The sequence below is a fragment of the Pomacea canaliculata genome, linkage group LG2 (genome assembly GCF_003073045.1).
Source record: "Pomacea canaliculata isolate SZHN2017 linkage group LG2, ASM307304v1, whole genome shotgun sequence".
Lineage (NCBI taxonomy): Eukaryota > Metazoa > Mollusca > Gastropoda > Architaenioglossa > Ampullariidae > Pomacea > Pomacea canaliculata.
Genome location: NC_037591.1, coordinates 35,752,126 through 35,767,036, shown reverse-complemented (window position 1 = coordinate 35,767,036; position 14,911 = coordinate 35,752,126). Strand labels below are relative to the sequence as shown.

The 14,911-nt window shown below is 37.4% G+C and overlaps 1 protein-coding gene across 4 annotated transcripts in view; it reads left to right on the top strand.

The window, feature by feature from the left end:
* The window catches only part of LOC112557423 (protein split ends-like), a 45,670-nt gene that overhangs the window by 3,185 nt on the left and 27,574 nt on the right, over window positions 1-14,911 (top strand). For 2 of the 4 annotated variants that reach the window (XM_025227253.1, XM_025227252.1), the window contains one exon: window positions 10,013-10,396. In XM_025227253.1, the coding sequence (XP_025083038.1) occupies window positions 10,089-10,396 (308 nt within the window). In that variant the 5' untranslated portion in view covers window positions 10,013-10,088. Of the gene's footprint in view, window positions 1-53; window positions 267-10,012; window positions 10,397-11,128; window positions 11,717-14,911 lie in introns of those variants that run through there. The other 2 variants (XM_025227251.1, XM_025227254.1) reach the window with 2 other exon arrangements.

The window sequence follows — 14,911 nt, the reverse complement described above, 5'->3', positions numbered from 1 at the left end:
CAGACATGAAACGGACTATAGCCGTTTGCGCGGTCTCTCAGTTGGATCTAAACATGACGTCATCCCCCGCAGGTTATTCTCAGCGTTCGCAAGCTATCACAGTGATGAGTACTAGGTCAAGGCGCGTTTCCTCATAGATTTGATACGCATGGCGTTTTACGAAGCCATGTAGCTAAGGAAGACATGGTACGAGAAACAAGGTATCTCCTAGTGCGAAATTTGCCTGAAAAGTCAACTGAAGAGTCTATCAACCAACATTTCCAACGGTGAGTTGCACGTCTTTTCTTGCGAGCAAGCGGCTTCGGCCATCTTTGAAGTTTTTCTGATCTTGGCTAGCGTTGGGCTCTTTTCGTAGGCCATGAAACTGGTACACTTCACTGATTTTAAAACGGTTCATTCACAGTGTGCAGTGCTATATTGTTTCAAGTTAATTTGTTACCAGATCATAGGATCGACTGAAGACGAGGTCTGATCAAACTAAGTTGTTTCCACAACGTGGCCGCTTTGCACAAGATTCGCCCCTTGTCCCTAGTGCGCGCATTATGATAAGCAGAATGTCACTCGACATACAGCTAGAAATATATTCATATTTAACAGAGTTTTAAAGTTAATGTACAAAAATTAAATACATGTCGTTTTCATTGTCGCAGACGTTTTATCACACGATTATTGGTTTAAAAGGAAAATGCATGACTGAAGTCTGCAGATTTACTATTAGCTGCGTTGTTTATTCTGATGGCCACAGGCTGATGGTTTCAGATTTAGTCTCATAATAACTTGCACATTTTAAATTGTATCAGGTGTTCTTTCCCGTTCACTGCGTAATGCAAAGACAGAATGCAGTCTTGTGTCATATGGATAGGACAAATGATTTCTCAAAAGTACACATTTTGACAGTAAAATTAGTAAACATAGGAGTTAGTTTGTAAACCGAACAGTATGATTTGTGTAAAATATGAAGATGGTCACTATGTACAGTGTTTATTGTTCAAAGCTTAGACTTGTAGCATTTCATTATAATTAACTGTTAAAATATCCTTTGGTAGTAGTGCTGAAACCTTTTAAAAACTAATTTAACAAATCTTCCATTTCAAATCTTCTCAGTGTGATTATTAGAGTGAAACGTGACCTATATCAATTTACATATTTGACGAAGTCAAACATAATCTCAGCACAAACTACTAGTAATGTTCATGAAAAGAGTTGCATGTAATGTCGCAGCAAAAGTCATTTGAGGTTTTCATCATTTAGGTTATTTGTTCAGCTGAAATGACACTTCTCAGATATGAAAATTTAAAAACAAAATATAAAGCCTAGCTAAGAAATCAGAGTTATCACTAAGAAGAGCGAGATGGCACAATGCCATTAAAAGCTTACCTACAGTACACATTTATCAGGTTTTGCCATCCCATTTCTGATTTCCTTTTACTTCATTTATACCACATTTGTCCATCTGATAAGACAAAAGAGTCAAAAGTGCAGATCATTATCATCATTGATGAATCATATTTATATAATGAATAGAAAATTCAGTTAAGTTTCACTTGCAATATAAAAAATCTTGTAAGCATGGTCATTTTTTCATGAATATTTAACTCGTATATAGTTTTGCAATATAAAAGCAACAAATGGCAAAAAGTTGCACCCTACATTAAAAAAAATGAAGAAATGTGTTGAGATGTTGAAAGTTATTTAGAATGCTTAGCAGTTGGACCGTTAAGATTGTGCATGATAATTTTTTTTTTAAAAGTACAAACCAAATTTCATTATACCTGATGTACAGCACTAGACAGGTCTAATACAAAGTTGTTGTGCGAGGCTGTAACTGTAAAAGTATAAATTGAATAGTTTTAAATCATTTGTTTTTAAATCATTGTGGTCTGGTCAGAGTAAGGTTAGCTACTAGAGGTTTTTTACATCTTGTGAATTGTGCAACTATTAGGCAGTTTGGAAGACTGATCATATCATATTGTTAAATATTTAATAACACCTAGCCTACAATTTGCAAGCTTTGCAGGATTGCTTGTATTAATTGATGGCGTCCTACTGCTGTTAATGGTTCAGTTCATTTGCTAAAGTATTTGCCCATGGTTGCACCGAAGAACATTTCATTCAGCTGTAAACAACTCAAGGCAAATCTTTTTTTAGATGACTTACATAAATGGAAAGAGGGTTAATCAGTTTTGGAAACAAGTACGTTACAGTGAGTTTAAGCTAGTGATTTGATGTAACACATATGCAACGCAAGGACACCTCTTAAGAGGTGAACCACCTCCAGTCTGTCCATGGTATAGGAGAAGTTTTAGTGTGGTACATGTTATGATTGTTTGTCCTGGGCTCCAGATTATTTGTTGGCAGTTTTTTTTTCTTCAGAAAATTCTTTGTTTTCTTTGCTCAGGTCTGTCCCATAGTCTTTACATTTTTAAGGAGGACAGGACTTTACCATCAGATTTAAGGACTTTTATGTCCTGATGACTGTCTTATGGCATTTTGGTTTGTTGGTGGCCTTTTTGGGCTTCACTCCTTTTTACACTTGACCCACTCTTTTACATATTGTTTATTTCTTGCGTTGACTTTTTAAAGAATCCTATGGCTATATCACTCTTAAGGTTTTTTCCCTAAACTTGTTAAGATTATTATTTGTTGCCATGATATAGCCTTAGTTGCTGGCACAGCATTAAAAACAAATTGACTTATCACCCCTACTCCCCTCACTACCCCTTTCACCTTATATTCCATCTGTTGCTGTTGGCTAAGTGTTCTCAACTATAGTTCTTAGACCACTTTAAGTTTAGGCCACACTGTCAATTCCATTATTGCTCGTTGGTTCCAAAATGGCTTGATGTTAGCATTGACATTATAGAAGACATCCACCTCCTGCCCTAGTCTTTGTAATCCACATACTACAGCTTTTGGTCAGATGTTTGCTTTCTTATTTCCTATCCCTTTCAGTTAGCAAGGAAGGGTTTTTGAGCACATAACATATCCATTAGTGGTCATCACCTCAAGTGTGGAACATAAGTGTTCACTGATGAAATTGTCTTGGGATCAGGTTTACAATTTCTTATGCAAGCTTGTCATAGTAGAATTCTGTTTAGACCATCACAGGATTTCTGTTCCTTGAAAAATATAAGAAACGTAAGGAAATAGAAATAACATTCATTCATTGAGACAGCCATGGCTTCACAGTCTTTGGTGCCAAGTCAAAATGAAGCAGCTGATGTGACTCAAAACTTATTTTGGTTTGGACTTCTTCCTCAGTTTATTTTAGTCCTTGTTCCTCCTCAAAGAGCATAGGGCCGCAACAACACCTTGCCAGCAGACCCGGTTGTGTTCTGTCCACCCCCATTAGTGCTTTTTGATGTCTTGGCTAGTGGCATTCTGGTTGGTTTTTTTCCACAGGCTGCTGTTGCAGATCTTTTCGGGCAATCTTATTCCCAGAATATGGTGTAGGTATTGGTTGGTAAAGGTCTGGAGCTTGTTGTTGATGGTGTTTGTCACTCTCCAGAACCATTCGGTAGGACTACCTTCACATTGGTGCTGAAGATGCAGGTCTTATTGTGGAAGGATAACGCTCGGGAGTTCCAGATGGGGTGTAGGCTGTTGAAAGCATGGCTGGCCTTGTTGATGCCATTGTCTGCCCCACCATCCTTGTTGACAATGCTCCGCAGATACATGAAGCGGTCTGTTTCCATGATGTTCTCTCCTTGAAGTTGGATTGGAAGTTCCTATTTGTTGTTGATTCTCATCACTTCAGTCTTCTTTTTGTTGACCTTTAAGCCAGTCTTCTCTGCTTCCTTTTCTAGGTTACTTAGTTTGGTTTGTGCATGTTGTTGCCGATGAGACAGGAGACTAATGTCATCTGCGAAGTCCAGGTCCCCTAGCTGTTTGCTGAAAGTCCACTGGATACTGGTGTTTTTGTCTTGCGCATAATCCAGTCTATGACCATCAGGAAGGTTGTTGGTGATAATATGCAACCCTCTTTTACGCTGGTCTTCATTATGAAAAGTTTAGTGAGTTTGCTGTTGTGGATAACTTTTCAGAACGAGTCTTCGTACAACACCTGAATAATGTTTATGAGCTGAGGTGGAATGCCATAGTGGATCATCAGCCTCCAGACGCCCCTGTCTGCACTGTAAAATGCCTTCTCAAAGTCCACAAAAGTTATTGAGAGGGAGGGCTGCCACTCAATAGACTGCTTAATGATGATACAGTGGGTTGCAGTGTGGTCAGTGCGTGACCTATCCTGGTGAAACCCTGCTTGTTCTGGTCTCAGTCTCTTGTCTGGTGCCTTCTTCAGTCTCTTTAGAATAACTCTTGATAGGACTTCACTGGGGATGGACAGCAGCATGATCCCCCCCCCCCACCAGCTGTTGCCCTGAGAGAGGTCTCCTTTTTTTGGTAACTTGACCAGGTGGCCAAGTTTCCAGTCTGTTGGTACTAGCTCTTGTTGTCTGATCTTGTGTAGAAGGGGCTGTTAAATTGTTGCTATTGTTTCTGGATCTTCTTCCTCAAGGTACCTAAAAATGTTTTTCTTTCCTCCAGCTTGGATTTTTATGCTGAAAGTGTGGACAAATTGTTGATTTTTGTCCAGAAACTTTAATACCATGAATTACATTGTACCTAAAAAAAATTCTTCCTGTCTTTAAATGCATCAGTTAACTCCAGTTTAAGCTCCTTATCTTTTTTTGTACATGGCCTGAAGTGCAAGCATTTTCATAAAAAAAAAAAAGAACAGGCATGTGTGAGAACCAGTGATTTGGAGACACCAAATCACTTCTTTGTGTTGTTTACTAGTTGACCAAGCCTGTAGTCAGCTGACATATTGCAATCAAGCTTTGGTGCACCCAAAAGTGTAAAAATTTCTACATGACAGATTGTTTTCTATTCCAGTAATTTCACTGTTTAAAGATTGTCAGAATTTTTTAAAAACTCCATGTTGACTAAAAATATGAAATATGCTTCAGTGTTTTGTTGGTTGCGTGCGATTAGGATTACTGTAAAAGAAATGTTTTGTTGATATGCCGATGGTGATTTGATATAACTGCTCAACGTTCAAACGCAATTAATTGATTTTTGTTCATAATGGCTGTTTTTCGCTACCTCATCCTCCCAACTACACAACATCGTTTCGTGTTGGATTTAACTGGTTTCAACGCGAGCATGGTGAATGCATATTTTTTTTGTCTTCACACCACGAGAAACGCATTCGGTAAAAAGCGAGGAAATAAACTATTTGGTTGGGAAAAGGTGAATGAGACTGCAACAAAATGCACCCGGACCTAATCCATTTTTTTTCCACTTTACGGGATGGATACCACGCAGGCGTAGCTCGTCAGAAGAGGCAAGCCGACTAGAAGTCCGCGTGCCGCACTATTGATTAGCAGAGCGAGTTTCTCGCCCATTTTACTTTGCTGCTCGTCACCGCTCACCTCCCCACCCCCAAAGTATAGAAGTGGGGAGGGGGGATTTGGGGAAGCGGTCGTGGAAAGTTTCATCCACACTTCGACCTTGTGATGAGTAGCTTCCAGCGTGTGCAGCTCAGCGATCGATGTGAAAAAACTACACGCATTCGTCTTGCTGGCATGCAGATTTAGGGAAAAACGCACATATCAAACAAACCGAATGCATTCTTGCACAGAGTTACGAAGTATTTCGTGATAAGTAAGCCTTTACAGAGCTTAGTAATTTCGTCTCTCTTTGCAAAATACTTTTAGAAGGGCTTAAAAAGCTAGGGATTTTGTGTCCCCGTGTACTCTTAATAATGTGCGACTTTGCGGAAAGATATTTAAAAACAAGTTAGCATCGACGTTTACATGCTTTCTACAGCATATTATGGAGGTGCAACCGATTTCAGCCTACCGTTAGCAGTATTCCACATAACACATTGTTGTACACATGACATGGGCATGTGGTGGTCCCGGTTTCTGTTGCTTCAGTAAGCCATCCATAGACTTAGATTTAGATTAGCTGTTTTTGCTGAAAGGTTAAACTAAACCCTCAGCGGCAGGTCTCGTGCATTTTTTGCTAAGTTCGAAGCATTAGTTTCCAGTGTAAATTATCACCTTCCGTGTTCAGTCACATTTTGGCAATGCCCGGAGATGAACATACAGTTAGAGCTAGCCAGTCGAAAAGCAGAAGCAGACGAAAAAATTGCATCACGAGTTTTAGCACCTGCTCGAGACCGTGATTTGTAATATCAATAAACTTAAATAGTTTTTATAACAAAGAAACTAAAGAGTATACATTGTCGTAAGTAAAATTAGTGTATGAAAATATTATTTAAGAACGTTACTGTCAGTGCTGTGTAAAATACTAGTATGTGTGTGTGTGTTTTTTTTGTGTTCACGTCGCCTTTCGCCTGCCATTTTGAAACCGGCTAGTTCTGTCATGGTCGTTTGTTGAGAAATGGCACCCGTAGTTTTGAATCACTTGCCGCGGAGTGGCTATCTTTGCTACATAAAACCCAGCTCTGCACTGAACAAACCTAGTCGCACCGCCAGGCAAGTCCAAGGCAGCGCGGACTCTTTGGAAGTTTTCCGCCAGTCCTTTCAATCCCCCTTGGCGTGTCGGCATTCTGCCAGGGAGAGGCCTCGCCATCTCACGATCTGCCCAAGCAAGCTCACTGAAAATAATCTATTTACGGGGCTACTCGCGGTTCTAATTATCTAGTCGTCATAGCAACGCGATTGATAGCGTTCGTCTGCAGCCAGCTCGTTCAAATTCTCTGGCGAGGTGCCAACGCCTAGGGGTAGGCAAGCTGGCTTGTCATGTGCGGCATGAGTCATGCCGTAAACTATAGCCTAGATTTTTTTTTTTCACCTATAGGTCGTTCCCCACTCCACCAAGACAGTGTATACAACACTCGAACGTTACCTATATGGTTCAAATGCGCAATACGCAAGCATTTCAACTTTTTGGACAGAGTTCACAGGCTTGGGTATTCTATGCAGTGACAGCGATGTGGCATCAGCTTTTCTCCTACAATAGGAGAATACTGTTTGATTAAATTAGGGCCGGTTTTCGACACTTTGCTTTTTAGTTTATTTCACCACTGAGAACCCGATTTGTATTACAAATTAAGCTGTTGCCTCACGAATTTTTTGTCAGTATTGATATAGCATAATTTTCAAGCCTTTGTTAAAACATTCTTTAGCCACAATTTTCTTGGTGTTTTTGGAAACTTTTTGTAGGTCAGAGTTAAAATCCAGATGTTGTCTTTCTAAAAGAAGCCAGAAAAAGAAAATATTGCAAGATTATAAGTGGCTGAGGAGAAATTTGTAAAAAGTATCAGCAGTTGGAATGTAAAATTAAAAAATTTTGGAGACTGAACCTAGTTGGAAATAATTCATTTGTATGTACTGTTCAGGTGCACCTCAGGTAAATGCATATAGGTATAGTGTATGAGATAGCAGTCAACATTTATTCAAATCAGTCAGCAGATGTAGCAAACACCAGCCCATTGACATTGCCTGAATTAAACAGATACTGAGCATATGCATGAGAAATAACAATAACCTTGAGTAAAACCATTAAACAGTGTTTCTAGAAAAAAAATGTTATGCCACCTAAGAGTTTCTCTTTTTCAAACAGTTACCAATGTTTCCATTTAAGTGTGGATTTTTAAACAAAACAGTGCCATTTAAAGAGCAGACGGAAAAAATCTTTGTGGTGTTAATACACAGAACGTAATTAGTGACACCTACAGTATAAAGTAGCATTGTAGTAAAGGGTCATTTCTTTGTGAAAACCATAGGTAGTTACTATGATGCTATTATACACCTGATGCAGGCAGTGGCAGGAGAATAACATCACAATTTGCAGTGTAAAAAAAAATTAGTTAATGAGCTGTTGACACCTTTTAGTTAAGCAGACAAGGTGTTTCATTTTGTGAGCACATGGCAGTAATGTGTATATATGTGGGTAAAAGAGGCAAACAGCTTCTGTTTGTACTTGAACAAGAGCAAAAGATGTAATATTATATCATTTACAAAACCATTAGTGGGAAGAGTTTTGCAATCTTTGATTATCTTTTTAAAAAAAAAGTGCTTAGATATATAGTGCAATCATCTTGAAATTAGCAATATGCTTTTGATAGTGGAAGGATATGGGTGTAGTTTTATTTGCTTCATTCGCTCCCACTCACCTGGTTATCCACCTGGTCACTGAGAAAGAAAATACACTGAGGTCAGAAACCATAGCATCTTGTACAAAGATATGGTTAGGGCATCGAGTTAAAAATGTTTTTAGTTGTCCTGGCAGGATCTAATTATATAAGGAAAGCTTTATTAATGTAGATGTTGAGAGGTAAAAAATTATCAGTGGGACTACAGCCCCCAGGGCACATCTGAATAGCCAGGCAAAGGTGTACACTGCAACCTTACACAAAAAGTTGAGCATCCTAAAGCAATCTTTGAATAAAGGAAACCAAGCATAGAGATGGGTGTGGTTAACAGCTGTTGTGTGGCTTTCAGTTACAATCTGCTGGACGTATAACATTTTCGCAGTCTTATTCCTACAGAATCTGGGGAATGAAGGACTGCCTTCTGAGCACCATTGTAAAGTATTCTGCTTAATTGGAAGGAATACTGAAATTATTTTTTTAATACTCTATCAAGTACAACCCAAGTTACTTGAAACAATAAATATGTGAATGTTGGCCGGCTTAGTTTTTGGCCTCTGTCCTCATGCTACAGGATTGTAGTAACACAAATCACACAACATTCAAAGAGACAGGCATATATAAACATATGTAAATATTATTAACTTGATGTCATAGGGTCAACATATTTTATATCTTCTTCCTAGTCACCCCTAATGGAGCATAGAGTCGCAGCTACACCACGCCATATTTTATATTAGCAAGCTCTGAGAAAACCTTTCAGGCATTTATTTAGTGTGAAGATTTTATCTGTAATATTCTTCAAATTAAGAAGCAGAATATATAATAACCATCACAGCATTAACACCTGTAACTTTACAGATGTTTGCAGAAAACATGATTAAGTATGTATCCATGTATGCGTTTTTTTCACAAGAGCAATGACAAAAGCACAAAAAAAGATTTATGACATAAGATGTTTAGGGGCATATTACAAGCAGACCCAACATACACTTATAATTCAGTTGCTTAGAGTCAGCATAGATGCACAGTTCTACCTTTTGTAGCTTTACAGAGATATGCATTTGTGAAATATCCAAAGAGAAACCCAGCGTATGCAAAAGTGATTTAACATCTCATTAATTGTGCACATTTTACTACATGTATTTGAACTGATAAGACAATTTTTTATTTTCTTTAATCTGGTCACCACCCATGTGTTACGGAGATGGCTGCAGTGGTCGGCTGTTTGGGAATTTATAAAACTATGATCCTAAAGGGGAAACAGTATTTAGTCGTAAAGGCAAGGGAAAATAAATACTATTCTTCCTCAAAAAAAAAAAAAAAAAAAAAAACCCCCAACATATCCTGATTATGAATGAGAGTGCAGGTAATATCAAAATTCACTGTATGACTGTTCTAAGACTTCTGACATATAACTTAAGTTTTGACTATTGAAAGTAAGGAAAAAATACACACAGAAAAGTAAAATCGCTGCTCCACTGTTCCTTAAAAAATCCTATAGCAATTGAGTGCAAGTTATACAAGTTCTATCTAAATAAATAACTGTTTTGAGATATCAAGCATCTAATTTCTAATGCTTCCACACTCTTCCTAAACCATTTTAGAATGATATATGATACTTTGTCTTTGCTTTAAAATAGCAAGCCCAAATGCACCAAAAGGAAGATCTGTTATGTTTACTGCGCTATCAAAAGATTAATGCATGATGATTAATGGCCTTGTAAAATCTAGCTTTTGCAGCTTGCTTATGTTGGTCAACACTACATCAGCATCAATCACAGCAAGTTGTGGTTATGAAGGATTAACAACATTGTTAATATGAATGCAACAATCAGTGAAAGGTCTTCTGCAGATAATGTTTAAAAGAGATGTTGATTCCTTTTGCAGATATGGAAAGATACAAAGTGTTAAGCTGCAGCCTGCAAAGGACAATGAAACCACCCTCACTGCCACTGTGGCATTCATGGACATTCGGTCAGCCTCCAAGGCTCATACCTCCAAGCATACTCTAGAAAATGCTGTATTACGCACCGATTATTGGGATGCCACCTCTTCTACTCCATCTCGATCTCAAGGAAATGGAGGTGGGGGTGGCAATGTTGGAGGTGGAAGCAGTGGAGGAGGAGCTGCCACCCCTGCCTCCACCACCACAAGCAACAGCAGCAGCACTGGTTTTCATCATGGGACTGCAACAGCATCATCAGTAAACCGTACAGCTAGTGGTGGCACAAATAATGCTGGTGCTTTTTCTAGCTCATGGACAGCAACAGGGTAAGTTTCAACAGACTTGTCATGATTTTGTTGCATGTTGTAAATTATTGCAAAACATATCAGCTTTCCACAGCAGCCTTTTCTGTTTTTGGAAAGCAATTAGGTGAGATGTAAGAATAAGACAGTAATTTCACCGCTTTTCTTTATATTCAGAACTTAATTACAGCAGTAACTTCTTATTGTAAAAGAAAAATAATCATTTATGGTAATTTCTTGGTAAAAGAATTGTATTACTGGCTGTAGTAACAGGATTTATAATTTTGTAGCTACAGTGTATGCTAAATTGTTTCCATCCCCCTAAATGTGAAGTTTTACATTTATACTTATAGTAGCTGTTTGTCTGGAAGGATGAAGTGTTCTAGACTTGATAAACTTAGATGTTTGTCAGACTAAAATGTCTGATTGCAGCAAGCCATGTGAGTATTATTTATGTGGATAACTGTCTCACTGTGAACCCTAATCTGTGCATTTGTACTTAAAATGTAATATTTTGTTTTTGGGGGATATTACATTTTTGAGTACATAGCTGGCTTCATGCCTCATTTTCCCTACATTTTAATCGCCAGTTTTTTTTCCTCGATAATTTTTTTTATATCTGGTTTTGTCTCTACCTTTCAGGCATGCTAACTTAAAACATGTACAACACAAACTTGACAAAAGTTTATGTTTCTCGCAGATTTTTATCTTTATATACATTTTGCTGGTTTTGTTTTATGGATTTCACTTCACAAGAAGACATGTCAGCTTTCACTCGGATTACATCAAGTAGGAAACAGTGTTTGGCTGGATATAATGCTCCTTTTGTGGAATACCCTGTTTGCAGTATGGTGAGCTCAGGGCTTGGGCTACTACAAACGCTTCATTTTCTTTTGATGAGCACAGTTCATCTTGGAGTAGTCTGCATTGTCTTCTTGCTTCCCCTTCTTCACTTTGATGGAGATTTTTACACTGGAGATTTTTTTACTAGGCAGTGGAAGATGGATTTACATCTGCTCTTCTGGACTCATCTCTTTTCCCAGCTAATGGAGTACAGAATCACAAAATCAAGATCGGAAAATGTTGCTTCATATGCTCAAGTGGAATTTACCAAGTGAAAATCAAGTATTGTCAGTGGTATATCTGTTGAGGTCTGTATGCATGGAGGAGCAATGCTGGGTATGGCACTCTGTGGAGTACTTCCTTTTTTATGGATTAGCTGAAGCCCATGACTGCTGGATTTCAGCTAAGATTACATTGGATTAGCAGATTTTGGAGTACCATGACCTCCGAACCATTATGGACCTCTTGACACATGGATGCAGTTGAGCTCCAGACAGATGGGTGGGTTGGCTATTTATGATTTTTCTTTCTCCCTGTTTGCCTGCTCCCATCTCCTGATGCCTGCCTTAAAAGGTGCTACATTTTTCCACAATCAGCAAAGAAGACATAATGGGGTTGACATAATAAACAGATTTGCATTTTCATGTTGGTTAGTAGGCATACTTTTTGAACTTTTAGTTATAAATCTGTTGGATCTATTTTAAAAGAAATTCCTGTTACTTCAATGTCCTCTTCTGTCAATTATCATAAAACTTTACAGAAGAACCTTCTTTGAAGATGAAACTTGCTGGTGAGTAGATTGAAGTAGAGCTCATCCTTGCTTACATTGAAGTAAAAGGAAGTAAAGGAATATTAGACATTGACATTTTGTAAGATTAATGCACTTGCATAATTTTCTTAGAAATTTTGGGAAAGCTAGAGAAAAGTTTCTCAACCATAAAAGAATGCCTTTTAAAAAGTTTTTACGTGTTGGTAGGTTCTATTTTTATATTAATAAAATGACATTAAAAATTACATTCAGGTGAAAGGTGCAGTGTAACATGAGGATAATTGCTTATACATTTTGAGATTCTGTTCTGCATAGTTATAAAGTGTTCATAATACACAGAATAACTTTTAACAGTGCATCGAGACCAAAAGTTCTGATGATAAAATTATTGAAAATGGAAATGCTACATTTTTCAGGATGATCATTTATTTCGCCATAGCAGACATTGACATAAGACATTTTTGCATCATACTTATTAGTGTGATGTTTAAAAAAAGATCAAATTTTTGTTTGGTGTAATTAAAAGAAAGATGGATTTGTGCACTTTTTAAAAAAGAAAAATTGGGTAATATATTGATCATTGGAGAGCAGACCACAGTCTATATTACATATTTCTAAAACACTTAATGTCCAGTTTGGTTTCGGCTTCTGAAGCAAGTAAAATAGCTTAGAGCCTTAGATGGACAGGATGTTGCAAGGCCTCACATGTACAGTGGTATCGCTGCACTTCAACTGCGATGTACTTGAACTTTTTGATTCTAAGCTAATATTTTTATGAATTATGTTTCACTGCTAGATCACTGCCTTGCCTTGATATAGCCTTAGTTGCTGGCTAGGCATAAAATGACAATTCCCCCTTCCCGCTGTTCTAGACCACTTGCTCTGCACTTAACCATCATGCTAAAACCTGCATGAGAAGTCACACTTACCCGTTACACTTCAGGGTGAAACAAAGGGGACAAGCTGGACTTTGCAAATTGATTTCAAGTACTAAAGACCTGCCCTGGTGCTGTGTTCACACACACACAGAGTTGTCACTGCATCCAAGAAAATTTCTAGTGCTAAAGGTGAATCAAAGAGATAAACATAACAGCAATAGAATTGAAAAAAATATATAGCTAAGTATGAAAATTGTATATGTCTATCTGAATTAGCCATTCAGTATATCAAGAATATTGACAAAACTGAAAGCACCTGATGTACTGAAAGAAGTAAAAAGCAATAACATAGTTTAGATTTATAATACTATAATGATTAAATTGTATTTTTAACCAAACACATTTGAAAAAAACATTTCTTTTTGCATATGCATATTCTAAAATACTGTAGTTAATACAAAGTCGTTAGCTGTTAGTGAGTGCTGGAACCAATTTAATTTACTATTTTTTAAGCAGGGGTGAAAGGAAGAGTGCTCAGAACTGGATCAGCCTTCCAGAATGGATTTTGGTCAAACACCGTGGTACCTCTATACATTTAACTTAATTGGATATGGATGTATGCTTGCAATTGAGCTGTAGCTAAGATGTTTGCATTTGCGGTTGTGTATAGGAAGAGCTAACTTTTCTTCAGCATGAAAGTGACAGCAGTTTGCATCAGAATTCATGACATTTCAGACACATTTCTTATGTTTCCATATCAACAGCATAAGACTTGGTACTCTATTGCAAACAAGAAATGGCATAATTGAAATCTCTATCAGCACTTATATTGTTCAGTCTATGGTGCTTGCAGCAACACAAAACAAGCATTGCCCTTTCCCACTGAAGGATAATCATATATAAATTGAGCTCACAAACTAATGAAATATTAAAATTAGTTGTCAGGTTCCTACCGTAATATTTAAAATGTTAGTAGTTTTTTAAAAAAGCAGACTGACATAAATTTGTGATTCAAGAGATAAAACCCTTGTAAACAAGGCATTGCTTTAACAGTGAATCCTCTGTGATGTTACTGAACTGAGCATGTCAGAGGTCTTTGTATGTTTTGAGGGTGTGACATGCTCATTCTTCAGAATGAAATCGAACAACTTTGCCTTGAAGTTAGCATATAACCATGAACAATGTTTCTGTTTTTAAAATTATTGCCCTTTCTCATCAAAATAGAAATAGAATCTTGTTTTTTGGAGAAAGTTTTTGTCATAACATCAGGATTTCTGTTTTACCATGTGATGTTGGAACCCAATGAAATCTCAGCACAGATGGTTATCCCAGGACAACTTTTTTGTTAAATCATAGCGCAAGACATTTGTTTATATCAATTACAAACATGAAATTTATCTGTAGATAATGATTGTCCGATGAAATAATTTCAATAATTCTGCATGGGTCTCTGTAAGTATCACAGACCTAAAGCCTTTTGTGCTGATTAGGCTTAGTGAACCAGATACCAAACTTTAAGTCCTGGTCCTCACTTGTCTCATTTGTTTCTATTTAAAAATACAGGTGTCATCTTTTATCCGATAGCTGTGGATGAGAAGTAACCAGAATTTGCACAGACCTTCAATCACTTGTAGAAGAGAAAGACTGAATATTAATAGGGTCATTGGTTGCAAGTACAGTAGTAGAATTGACTAAAGACATTTTAGGAATAGTAGCCTATAAAAAAGATACATGTCTTCAGTCTGCTGAACAACTAAATAGAAAACATGATTCTGAGGGAAGAAGATTTGGTCCAGATTTTGTGTATTACGAGGTTTTAGACTACTGTTATTTGTCCTTTCCCATTTGTTGACAGTTGACTTGTGATTTAAATGTGTTCAGACTATACTAATTTGAAATGACATATATTACATTGTAAAACCTTTTAAAAAAATTAATTTAAGAGATTGAACTTCTGATTCTTCTTATTGCCTCCAAGTAGTTCACGCTATTTCTTGTATTTGTAATCTCAAGTGATTTCTGGGGATACATCAGCACTGCAGTCCAGCA